General features: G+C 40.5%; 3 protein-coding genes across 3 annotated transcripts in view; 2 read left to right on the top strand and 1 right to left on the bottom strand.

Annotated features, from left to right (window-relative positions):
• Positions 1-485, top strand: part of LOC138054205 (uncharacterized) — a 2,025-nt gene extending 1,540 nt beyond the window's left edge. Inside the window, exon 1 of the mRNA XM_068900697.1 lies at positions 1-485. This exon is cut by the window's left edge and continues 1,540 nt beyond it. Within this exon, the coding sequence (XP_068756798.1) occupies positions 1-485 (485 nt within the window).
• Positions 486-735: 250 nt separating this feature from the next.
• LOC138054204 (uncharacterized) lies at positions 736-2,592 on the top strand. The gene has a single exon (XM_068900696.1). It carries the CDS (start codon positions 736-738, stop codon positions 2,590-2,592), a length of 1,857 nt encoding a protein of 618 aa, XP_068756797.1.
• Positions 2,593-5,445: 2,853 nt separating this feature from the next.
• Positions 5,446-5,907, bottom strand: LOC138054203 (trace amine-associated receptor 8c-like). Its single transcript, XM_068900695.1, has one exon. The coding sequence runs from the start codon at positions 5,905-5,907 to the stop codon at positions 5,446-5,448; it is 462 nt and encodes a 153-aa protein (XP_068756796.1).
• Positions 5,908-12,500: the final 6,593 nt, after the last annotated feature.

Raw genomic sequence — 12,500 nt, 5'->3', positions numbered from 1 at the left:
GAGTGACACACCTATTCAACAACAATGTAGCGCAAGACGAACTTCAGCGACCCACCGGACCTGTTGATGTTCTAATAGGCTATGAATATGCCGCCTATCACCCTGTCAGAGAGCAATGTGTCGAACACCTATTACTGCTGAAGAACCGATTCGGGCGATGCGTCGGCGGGACACATCCGTTAATCGAAAATTCGAACACAAGACACGAACTTCATTATGCTACAGTGAATCACAGTTTCAAAGTCAAGATAGACGATTTCTACAACATTGAGAATCTAGGCGTTGAGTGCAACCCACGTTGTGGTAGCTGCAAGTGCGGCAAATGCGCAATAGGCAGCAAAGACTACACTATCAAAGAAGAAAGGGAGCTAGCATTGATCGAGAAAAATCTCTTGTATGACAAACAAACTAACCGATGGATCGCAGAGTATCCAGGACCTGCAAACAGCAAAGAAGCTTACCGAAGGTATAGAGAAACTGATTAGCAAAGGCGGATTCAAACTCAAAGAATGGATATTATCACACAGCGCGGAGAGTCGAGAGGAGACATTCGTACCAAACGAACCAAATGTTTTCTCCGAAAAGGTACTTGGAGTGATATGGGACCCAGACCACGATCAATTACGCTTTAAGACGAAGTTGAATCTGTACCTAAAGAAGAAGAAACACCGCAAAACTCAAAATGTTACACAACATGTGGAAAACCAGAACTTCCCACCGCAATTTACAAAGCGAATGATATTGTCACAAATAAACAGCATATACGACCCTCTTGGACTCGCTGGACCCTTTACCGTTCGAGCTAAAATCTTAATGCGACGCTTATGGACAAGCAATGAGAAACTAGACTGGGATGATCCAATCCCCGAAGAGAATAGACAGCAATGGTTGATATTCTTTAATGAATTACCCGAGATGAATCATGTCAGATTTAAGAGATGCATGAAACCGTCAGACGCAGTTGGTGATCCAGCTCTTGTCATCTTCAGCGATGCCTCGAATGACGCTTACGGATCCTGTGCTTATGCAAGGTGGCCACGACAAGGTGGAGGATTTGCAAGTAACCTGATTGTATCTAAAAATCGTCTTGCCCCTCTCAAAACAATGTCCATTGACAAAATTGAGCTGTGCGGAGCGGTATTAAACAAGCGACTTAAGTCTTTTGTCGATAAAGAGTGTAGATACAGCTTTCAAAAATGTTATCACATAGTTGACTCTCAGATAGTGCATTGCATGACTCAGAAAAATTCTTATGGCTTCAATACTTTCGCTGCTACACGAATCGGTGAAATCCAAGAAGGTACTAACGTAGAAGATTGGTACTGGTGTGAAAGTGAACACAACATCGCAGACTGGTTGACCAGAGGAAAGAAACCTAGTGACATTGATCATAGCAGCAGTTGGCAAGAAGGACCTTCATTTCTTCAATATCCAGAAAGCGAGTGGCCTATTACTCGTAACTACTCTGAACCACAAATACCAAAGCAAATCCTGAAAGTGGCGAATATAGTCAACGCAAGTATAGAAGATAGCTTAGCAGCTCGTATTGATATTGAAAAATTTTCAGAGTACAACCGTCTGCTACGAGTGACGGCAAGAGTTCTAAAGCTTTACGAAAGAAACCCCGTGACATTTAAGAATGCCACGCAAGACCTAAACAGTAAAGATATCGAAAGGGCAGAAATATTTTGGATTCGAGAGGCACAAAAAACGATGGTTAAACATGTAAAAGACGGAAAGTATAAGCGTTTATGTCCTCGTATACGAAGCGATGGGATATATGTAATAAGTGGTCGTGGGGAGAAATGGATGGAAATGAGCTACAGTAAAGGAGACGTCATACTTCTCCCATACCAACATCGATTATCCAAACTCTATTCAAGACACGTTCATGAGAAAGGGCACCACGGTGTTTTGACTACCGCCAGCAAAATTCGCTCAAAGTTCTGGATAACTAAGTTACTCAAACTAGTTAAATCCATCAAGCTCAACTGTATTGTGTGCAAAAGATTAGACAAGAAACTGTCAGAACAAGTAATGGGAAATCTTCCTATAGAAAGGCTTAAACCAGCTCCTCCATGGTATTCCACATCCATTGACCTATTTGGTACTTTCACAATTCGTGATGAAGTTAAGAAACGAACCACATCTAAAGCGTATGGAGTCATCTTCACTTGTTTAGCAACGAGAGCTGTTCACCTGGACCTGGCACCAGACTACAGTACAGAGAAGTTTTTGATGGTACTGAGAAAATTTGCGTCATTGAGGGGATATCCATGTAAGATATATTCTGACAACGGTCCACAGCTCGTCGCAGCTAATCGAGAATTACAAAGTGTCACAAAGTCATGGGAATGGGAACAATTAAAGAACTTTGGAGTTATGGAGGGATTTCAATGGAACTTTACACCTGCTGATGCACCAAGGCAAAATGGAGCATCAGAATCTCTTATTAAATCTGTTAAGAGAGCGCTTACAGCCATTATTGGAGAAAGTATTCTGACATTCTCCGAACTTCAAACTGTATTCTACGAAGTCGCCAACCTCGTTAACGAAAGGCCTATAGGCAGACACCCAACATCACCCCTGTAGGCAGATCAACCACGCGAGTACCTAGTGGTCCTTTCAAGGAATCTACAACTCCAAAACACCGTTTTGAATTTATCCAACATATAATAGATGGCTTCTGGAAGAAATTGACCAGAACATATTTTCCAGATTTAATTGTGAGGCAAAAATGGCATACAGCCCACCGTAATCTGAACTCTGGAGATGTTGTCCTAATTCAGGATTCCAATCTGGTTAGAGGCCAGTGGCGTCTTGGGATTGTATCCAGAACATTCCCGGGGACCGATGGAAACGTGCGAAGGGTACAAGTAAAGTATAAAAATCCAAAACCTGGCGAACCTGTTACCAAATATGACGGCAAAGGCTACGTCACCGTCGAACGACCTGTTCACCGTCTGGTGGTGCTACTACCTAAGGAAGAACATGTGACCTTCTGAAGATTTATAAACTCTTACTAATCAGTGTTAACCTAACTGTTTTCTGAACACTTATGTTTTCTGAACACTTAGTAGTATCAAAGAATCCGTGTATCCGTTTTCGAGGAGAGGGAGTGTTTCTTGAGAAATTATGTTCTTAACTACCACTAATGGAATACGTCATCATGACGACATAATACTAATGTAAAACCATTTTTTCGTTGGTTGTGAACCTGAGCGAGTCACTGGGTAAATATGAATCGTTTCTTGTTCACTCTATTTTCTCTATATTTCATGATCGTGTAATTTTCTTATTAGGATTCGAACCACACAACTTCCATTGATGTAACACTCCTTACATGCAACGGAATAAAAGGTTTGATAACAGTGAAACGATCGCGACCGACGAAACATAACCCACCGAGGAAACAAAATTAATGTTTCTGAGAAATTTTTTGAAAAGGCTTCGTCCCTTCCAGAAGAAGACGCATTGACGCTCCCAGGAAAGATCTACACAGCGCTCATGGTTCATAAGTAACCTGCACGTGATTTGCAGAGGACAGTTTCTTAGCAAAGGGAAAGGAATGTATGGCTCGTTTAAGCAGACGCTCGCGGGGGAGGAGCGCGTGATGAATCCCAAAGAGAGTCTCCGTGGGAGGTTATCTAGCCATTAGAGTCATTAGAAACTAAAGTGGTTGATCTTCTATTAACAACAAGGAAGTTTTTACGGGTACTTACTCTTTTAATAACATGGATGTCAAATTACTCGTTAATTTTGGCCCAAAATTTCAGCGTTAATTTGTGGTTTTACAAGTGAAATTACAATGTTGCCATGGCAACTTTTCCAACAGTGGCAAAATGGCGTCTTATGAACGTAATTTGTCACCCATGACATTAATAGCTAATGATATGGTCTACTCGTGAAATTAGGGAATGATTTCCCGCGCGTTTTGTCGAAAATCAAATATTTTCCCGAGCCTTTATATTCCCTAATTTCACTCGTCACCATTTGATTATCGATACAAATTAAACAAAATCACAGAACGCAAAAATTGAGCACGTTTAGGGAACATTTGTATTCCAGCAAAAAAGCGATAGCGGAAATTGTATTGCAGCGAAAAAACAACAGCGACATTTATCTCTAGCCAAATAGGCGATTGGTGGGCTGGAGAATGAGCGACAAAGCGACATTACAACCCCCCTTGGAAGGCCTCTTTCATAAGATCATTAATTCACCTCAAATGGGATCTAGTGAGACCTCAAAATTTACCACTGAGCTGCCCCCAGGTGGCTTGATTGATAGCTCCAGATGGTAGGGCAATGCAGGGCAATAACACTGACGTCATGCGTCAAGCTTGGAATTTTTTGCAGGTCTTCTTTTGCAGTTGCCCACAACTAAGGTGATCATTGTCGTTTAGTCATGGAAAGCCTGAAAAATTCAGGCTTGAAACGGCATTTCAAGGATTCCGTAGTTCAAACATATTTCTTTGTTTTAAAACTATATATTTATAAATAGCCCCTTAGTATTAACATCTTGAACGGGTTTTCTTACGAAAAGCTGCCAATTGGCTTCAGTGATAGCCTAATTAGTGGAGAATGGCACCGGTATCATGTGCAGAGTTAATGGCGTTCAAGTCATGGCAACGCTTTGCATTCGTTAATCAGTGCTTAACTAACGCTTATTCCACGCCATCTTTAATTGTAACGTGCTTCTTTCCGTAGATTAGTTGTATGTGTCTTTCAGATATTAACATGATCATCACCAACAAAACATACAAATGAAGGGTCCAAAAGTCAATGATCGAGTCTTTTATTTTATTACAACGTCAACTCCTATCATAACTAAGTTCTGTAAATTTTGCACGATTAATTCATAAGCTGGCACGGGATCACTTTTTCGCAAATTACACAGATAAAGAGCAGCATAGACAGTTGTTGGGTACACTGCAATGAAGGCTTGACCTTACAAGTCAGCTTATTAGCGTCACCTTCAGGCAATTTAGTTCTAGTTAACTGGATGCACCGCTTGCATTAAAGATCTTAATACAAACTTTCTTATTTCTTCTTGTCGCCAGCAATAAATCAAAGGATTAAGAAGAGAATTTATCATCACGAAAGTGCGTGCCATTCCGTCCATTGACCCTAAAATCTCCTGGGAAAATCCAGTTGCTAACATAACAGTGTACAAAATTCCGGGTACCAAAAAAATTCCAACAGCACTGACCACTATTACGGTTGTCTTGAATGCTTTATTCTCCTTAAGGAATGTTTCCACTTGTTCTTGCGTTAGGTGTTGAGCTTTAATCATCTTGTGGTGCCGACGAGTTTCAAAATAAAGGATTACGTTACAAGTAGAAACGAAAACAACGCAAGCAAAAAAGATGTGAGAGGTAGAAATTAAATACAGGGCGCCGCTTCCGCGGTTCAACTGAATAGGCAGCCCAAAAGAACTGCTATACACTCAGCATAACAAGACTCCCATCTTCATGTTTCGTGTTGTCATAACCGAAGGATACCAAAACGGATATTTGATTGCTATCATTTTCTCGCCGACAACCATCATGAGATGAAGAGCCGAGGAATAAGAAAGCACAATAATGCAAAGACCGTGAATGGGATAAAAGACTTTAGCGTTGTCGCTACCAAGGAGGGAGGCTGTTTTCCACAGAATAAACGAAGGCTGCGAGGTCAGACCTGTCAACACATCTGTGACGGCTAAACAAGCCAACATGATGTTCCCGTTGTTCTGAAGTCTTCGCCTTTTTTTTATTGCGATTATCACCAACATGTTCAGTCCGATTGTGAGTGGACAGGCGATAGTGTTAACGACGATGGTTATGGAAATAAAGACCAAGCTGAAAACATCTTTTTCTTCGCCATTCATGGTGAGCCTTGCCAAGCTGGAAACAGAGAAGTTTGCCATGTTACGCAACTAAGAAATGGAAAACTGATTCTTTTTACTTGATAAATGTTACTTAACTACTGCCTTCCTTTCCGCTTTTAAGCATCACAAGAGAGCAAATGTTTCCTGAGTTGATTGTTCTCACAAATTGAAGATTGAATGAAACATCACAACAATAACTATTTGCGTCAATAGAGAAGGTCGGAGTCTTAAAACTCTTATGCTTGGGTAAATTGATTACTTTTGCAGTTAATTACGTGAGAGGCTAATGTTGGAAAAACAAAGCCAGGAAGCGTTGTTTCCGATGAAGACGGGGTCAGTTTTTAGAGTTTAATAAACCTCCAGAAGAGAACTTTGCAAGATAAGGTTTTCCTTGTTTCCATTACCTCGAGAAATGTCGCTGAAAAACTATTAAATAACCCCCCTTCTGAGGGTAGAGGGCTAGGTACGATGGCACTAACGCCTTTTCTTGAAAATTAAAAATGTCGATTAAAGGCAGCTGCAAAATAATGACAAAGCAGACTTTTGATGAATGGAGTATATGCCAAGGGTAATTATCAATTGAGTGTCGTAAAACAAATACCAAAGTAATTACATCGACCAATCACAGCAGGTGCAAAAAGCGCAATGAACCAATCCAAATTTCGTAGCAATTCCATATGACTTGATCAAAGCGCGGGAAACATCGCGCGTGCAAGAAGCGACTGGTTTTGGTTTTCCTTCTAATTGGCTGATAGACCAGCGAGAGACTTTTAATCCATGCAATCACGAAGCATAGCAATTTCAGTCCCTTACGCTACTTTCTACAGAGATTTGAAAACAGCTCTTAAGGAAGCCGTTAGTAATTTAAGACTAATTTAGTTAAAGTGCAGGTAACGTTCCACAAGGAGATTTCTCTTTCAATTCTAAGTGACTGAAACGATGCCAACGGCTACGCCTACGGCTACGGCAACAGCGTAATACTAATACTAATACTAATACTAATACTAATACTAATACTAATACTAATACTAATACTAATACTAATACTAACCATTACAATTTTCTCAAATTTTGATTGGCGCATTAAGTGCTTTATTTTTCACTGATAATTGTGTAGGGTCATAATCGTACACCGTAATCGGACAGTTGGCTGTAATCGGACATCTGTAGTCGGACAGATACATCTGCCAATCACATTAAGAGCTCTCAGCTTCATCCACGAATTTGTAACATTAGACAGTGACAAAGTAATGCGTTTGTTTTCTCGGAAATTGTAATGGTTATATTTAATTGGTAACAGTACTTCGTGTCGTCCAATTCGGTTAGTAATATTACTGATCAAAAACGTGAGGTGAAATAAAGGAGGAAGGGAGTTGGTCACGTGGCGAATACTGTGTTTGTGTACAAATTGAGATTGCAAACCCCAAGAAATATTTCAACGAAAGCCGCAAAAGAATGATAAGACTGGTCCAAAAAGAGAACTTCCTGGATGATAGAAAACGTTCCGGCAAAAACTATCCAATTTATTTTGAATTTAGACAGTTGGCAAAAAAATAATAAAAATAGATCTGTTGGCAATATTGGATTTTGATGCTGCTACATAATAATTAGTTCACTAAAAGGTTTCTAAACCTTTTGAAATCAAATGACGCTCTTACAACATTCGGTAAGCTGTTCCAAAGTTTGGGCACCTGATAACGCCAGGACTTAGTCCGAACTTAGTGGTGTTAACCTTTGGTAGTTGTTACAAGGTGTAGGGTGTTTCTCTTGATGATATTAACTCCATCACACTCTCCGGGTGCGTGTCATAATTTACAAGTTTATAGACTGTAAAAAGGATTTTATGTGATCTTTGTTCCAATAAAGTTTTTTTCCCTAAAGCCCTAAGGAGTTTTTGGTATGGAATACGTTTGTCTCTAAAAACGAATCGAAGAGCGATTTTGTTTACTTTTTTCCAATTTGCATTGTCAGCTGAAACCTTAATACAGAAATATCAGGTCTGTGCGCAGGAGTTGAAATGAGGAACAATGAATAACGTATAAATATTTTTCCTCGTCTTATATAATGAGGAAGTATATTTCTCCGGCATACCCTTCAAGACTGTAACCTCTTCAGACACTTTCCTACAGATATTAGAAACATGTATATCGAGTTTCAGCATATCATCAACGGTGACTCCTAGCATTTCTAACTTATCGCTGTTTGGAATGATGGTATTTTTGCAGAACAATTAAACGCTCTTCAAAGAGAGCGATGATGATAAAGGGGACTAAACGTGTCTCTTAGACATGTCCTTGCTTCATACGTTCTCGCTATTCAAGGTTTCTGGCTGTTAATCAATAACCATGACGGTCCTCGTCGTCCTTGTCCATGCACCATCTTTTTTGCAAATGATGCTAGAAGAAAATAACGATTCGTGATTGGCTAGCAGCCCGGACGCGACTCGATTTAGGACACAACTTTGTTGGAAGATCGGCAAGACACTGCAGGATTTGTTGCACGAACATCTTCCAACATTTCATGATTTTTAACGTAAAAACCATATAGTTCGTTGAAAAGACGATGTATAGAAATTGGGCCATAATCCCAACGATTTTTGCCTCGGTGCAACCTTCAACAAATCGCTTGAAAAGCTGGTACCCAATTGCTATGCATCTTTTCATTTGTTTTTCATTTGACAATTCAAGACATCAGGAAAGCCCGAGTTCACGCTGATATGCATCTATTCCTCTATATTTTTACACCCTCATATTATCAGTGAGGAATGAATAAGTGATGCTCGAACTTACCTGGACAATTTAAGCAATTGTCTCTTAAATATAAACACCTGAAAATATCAGGTGGCTTCGTCTATAACTCTCACTTTGACTATACATTTATGGTTCAGGATTTATATACCGCACATATCACGAAGTCCCATGGCGGTTTACAATTCTTTCTCTAGGGTGAGAACGCTCGTTAGCTTTTAAAGGCGCCTGTGCAGCCATTATCAGTCCATATTTAATCTCACCCACCCACCCACGCAACACCTTGTTTCCGCTCCCATTTACGTCGTTGTGCATATTACAATTCCTATATTACAGTTCCTTTCTTTGAGGGGGGAGGGGGGGGGGTCATTGTTGGTCTCTGTCCTTTAACCTGTCCGGCTTGGGTGACCCTACAAGGAGACACAATTCCCTTGGGACTCGCAAGGTCCTCCACCTCGTGAAGCTCGTGACCTCAGGAGAACGTTATTGTTATTATGATTATGATTATGATTATTATTATCATAATAATTCTATTTGCCATGACACCTCCCCTCACTTGAAGGCAAGTATGCTTTTGGAAACAACTTGAAAGGGTAGCTCAGGACAGAGGAGACTGGAGAGTTACTATTGGTGGCCTATGCTCCGAGAGGAGTGAAGGGCAAAAATGATTGAAATTGATGCTGTCGGAAGGAAATTTCTAGAGTGCCTTGGGAGATGAGGCAGCTTGCTCAATCAATATTTGTAATTCAACAACGAAGGCCTCTTATACTGCTATTGGCAGCTATTGTATACTGACTTAGTCGTGTCCTTTATGTCATGAAGTGGTCGAAGTGCCTGACACTTGGGAATTTCTAAAGAACTGTAAATTCCGTACTCCACAGCAAGCAAACTGGAGGCTGAAGAGCAAAAACCAGTTCCGAAAGTGATCTGATTGTATGTTATCAGAAGTGGGTTCGTGCTTGTCACTTTAGGGTTAGTCATGGTCACATAGTGAGTTCAAAAATAAATTGCGATAGAGGGTCTAAAATCTTGACCTACTTCCTTCCACAGTTCAAACATATGTCTGATATACTTAGTCCCTTCTTTTTGTCATTATCTTCATCATAGAGGAAGACTTGTGAACAAGGGTCAAAAGTGGATGATTGCGACGCATATTTTATCACCACTTGTCTTTCCATTTGCCTAGATAAAAGCCACTCACGTCAGTCCGATTGTGAACGAAAAAGAAGTGGCGTGAATGCTGATGGTTAAGTGATAAAAAACGTGCTAAAGACATCTTTCGCTTCGCCTTTCATGGTAGCGTTTGTCGAGTTCGAAACAGTGAGGTTTGCCATGTTATGATACAAAAAAATGGGAAACTGATTTCTTTTCTGCTTGACTCCTAATTAAGACCAAATGTCGATTTTTCTCTCACATATTGAGGTTATAATGAACATCTGGAACATGTCACACCAATAAAGATTGAGTCAATAAAATTAGTCTTAAAAAGACACTGAAAAAAGTCATGGTGAATTGATTACTGAGTACAGTTACTTACACGAAAGGCCAATGTTGGTAAAACAAAGTCAGGGAATTCTAATTTGAAACAGCTGTCAGCTTAATCGACCGGAAAATGAAATGTTTTTTCCGATTGTTCGACAAATCAGTGTTGCATAAGTGAGAGCGAGTTGTCAGAAGGGCTAAATGACGAAGAGTTAACGCTTGAAACGCCAGTCGTTTAATCTTTTCACGGTGGCAGTTCGACCTTTATCAACTCATTTCATAAAATCATTAAACGGAATACCATTTCACCCAGCACCCAACGACTTCGTTCACAAGGTGAGACTCAGGAAACCCTAGATAACACAATAACACTGAGGCCATTTTTCAAGCTTGGGATTTTTTCCAGCCCTTCTTTTGCACGTGAAGAAATTAATAAATACACATTCAATATGATTTAAATATGGTCTCTTTTAGGAGAGAGAAAAAACCTGGGCCACGACCAGATTGGTGTCCTTTTGGGGTTTTGTTGAAGCATATTTTATAATATTTTAAGCAATATTTTCATGATCGTTTTATTGTATGCAGAGAGTTGTAATGCACGGTGCTTAAAAACTTAGATAAGAAATTGAAACGTGCAAACCAAATTAAGTGTTGCAAACAACCTCGTTCCTCTCAGTTAATTTAAGTAACTTTCCCTCGGGAAACAGTTCATTTTGTTCCCCTCGAATCTCATTGTTTCCCTCTGCTGCGCCTCGGGGAAATATTGAGATTCTTGGTAAACAAAAGGAACTGTTTCCCGAGGGACCAGTCATTAAGTGTTTAGAGTTGTACGCAGAATTCAATGTTTCCAGGGCCCAGGAATAGGAAACATTTCGTTGACGTCACCTGTTGTCATTAATGTGCCAACCAGAGCATCATTGGCTGTCAAAACAAAGGGCTTTTTGTTCCTGTGGCTGGCACATTTGAATAAAATAGGCAATGTTTGTAAACAAATATCTTCCCTATAGAGAAAGCGCCGTTTAAAAACGGAGTATCTTTAGCATAAGGCAATTGTTGTTAAGGCTGGGAGAGAAAGAATAACTGACCTTTATCAGTAATAAATATGAAAAGCGCGTTGCTAGTCCTTGTAAATGTAAGGAGTAGAGGGTTTGATCATGATCAATGAGGATCATGGCGGAGATGGTTGTGTACCAATCTAAAACAGAGAAACTAAAGGAAACGGAAGGCCAATTTTTTCTAGCAATGTGTTGTGGTCTGCTTCCATTTCATACGCATGCGTGGGTTGGGTGAGTGCCAGAGGCGCCTTTACAAGCTGACGACCCATCTCACCCTAGAGAAAGAATTGTAAAACCGCAATGAGGCTTTTTGATATGTGCGGTATATAAATCCTAAAACATAAAACGCCATCATTACCCGGAGCGCGCCTAGTTTGTCTGAATATATCACTTAAATCGCGGACTACAATAATGCATACTCGAGAAACAAAGTCCCTCGGGGGCAAATATGATCAACAACAAATACAAATAGAGGGTCAAATTTCGATGATTGAGCCATTCATTTTATTACAACACAGGTCCTAAATTCTCATGTCATAGTTTTTTGCATAAGTGTCGGGCCACCCAGTCCTACCAGCAAAATACCGCATGGATTGAAGTTAACTTGCCCAAATTGTATCGGTAGGTCCTGGATTGGTCCACAGAAAGGCCAGAGAGACAGCTTCACTCGTGAACCGCCATGTTTACAAAAGCGCATTTTAGGCGTCCCAGTCTGCATAAGACCATCTCTCACCTCAGTCTGTCTCGAAAAGACCAGACACGCACGGTTCTTACGTTACGTTTATGCCTGTACAATCAAAACTGAAATGCCAATTCCTGGTAAAAACTAGCATGTTAATTCTTTTGGTAGGCTAGGTATCGGAGAGCCAGAACATTTACGCATGCGCTAGCGGAACGTTTGAACAAGAGAGAAAAACGCAGTACCTCCAGACATAGCGCTGGAGCGTCGGACCAAACGAGTCATCCCGGAATTTCGGCCCATGCGATCGCTTTTGGACACAGTTGGCTCTTTGCTGCTTTCTGCTACCGACCTCGCCTCCCGGGACGGCATTGAGGGAGAGATATGTCGGCTCCTCAACCGTATGAGACAAATCCCACGCCTACTCACAGCTCCAGATCGCCCTTGTCAATTTAGCGTAAGAATTCGATGGCTTTAATATTCAAGGGAAAAGTCATTTTATCTGTCATACGGTACGCACTGAAGTCGCAGATTACAAAGTGTGCGCACGCGCCCTGCTTAGGTAACATACATACATGCATGCATAGACTTTATTTTATCTCGAATTTCAGAAGAACTACAAGAGCTAATATCTTCGAGGCATTACATTTACAGCTAAAATACACAGCA

This window comes from Montipora capricornis, chromosome 6 (assembly GCF_036669925.1).
Source record: "Montipora capricornis isolate CH-2021 chromosome 6, ASM3666992v2, whole genome shotgun sequence".
In the NCBI taxonomy this organism is placed as follows: Eukaryota; Metazoa; Cnidaria; class Anthozoa; order Scleractinia; family Acroporidae; genus Montipora; species Montipora capricornis.
This window is presented reverse-complemented; position numbering and strand designations above follow the sequence as displayed.

Excerpts from the sequence above, each read along its gene's own strand:
- LOC138054204 (XM_068900696.1), top strand. The coding sequence starts at position 736 with ATGATATTGTCACAAATAAACAGCATATACGACCCTCTTGGACTCGCT.
- LOC138054203 (XM_068900695.1), bottom strand. The coding sequence starts at position 5,907 with ATGGCAAACTTCTCTGTTTCCAGCTTGGCAAGGCTCACCATGAATGGC.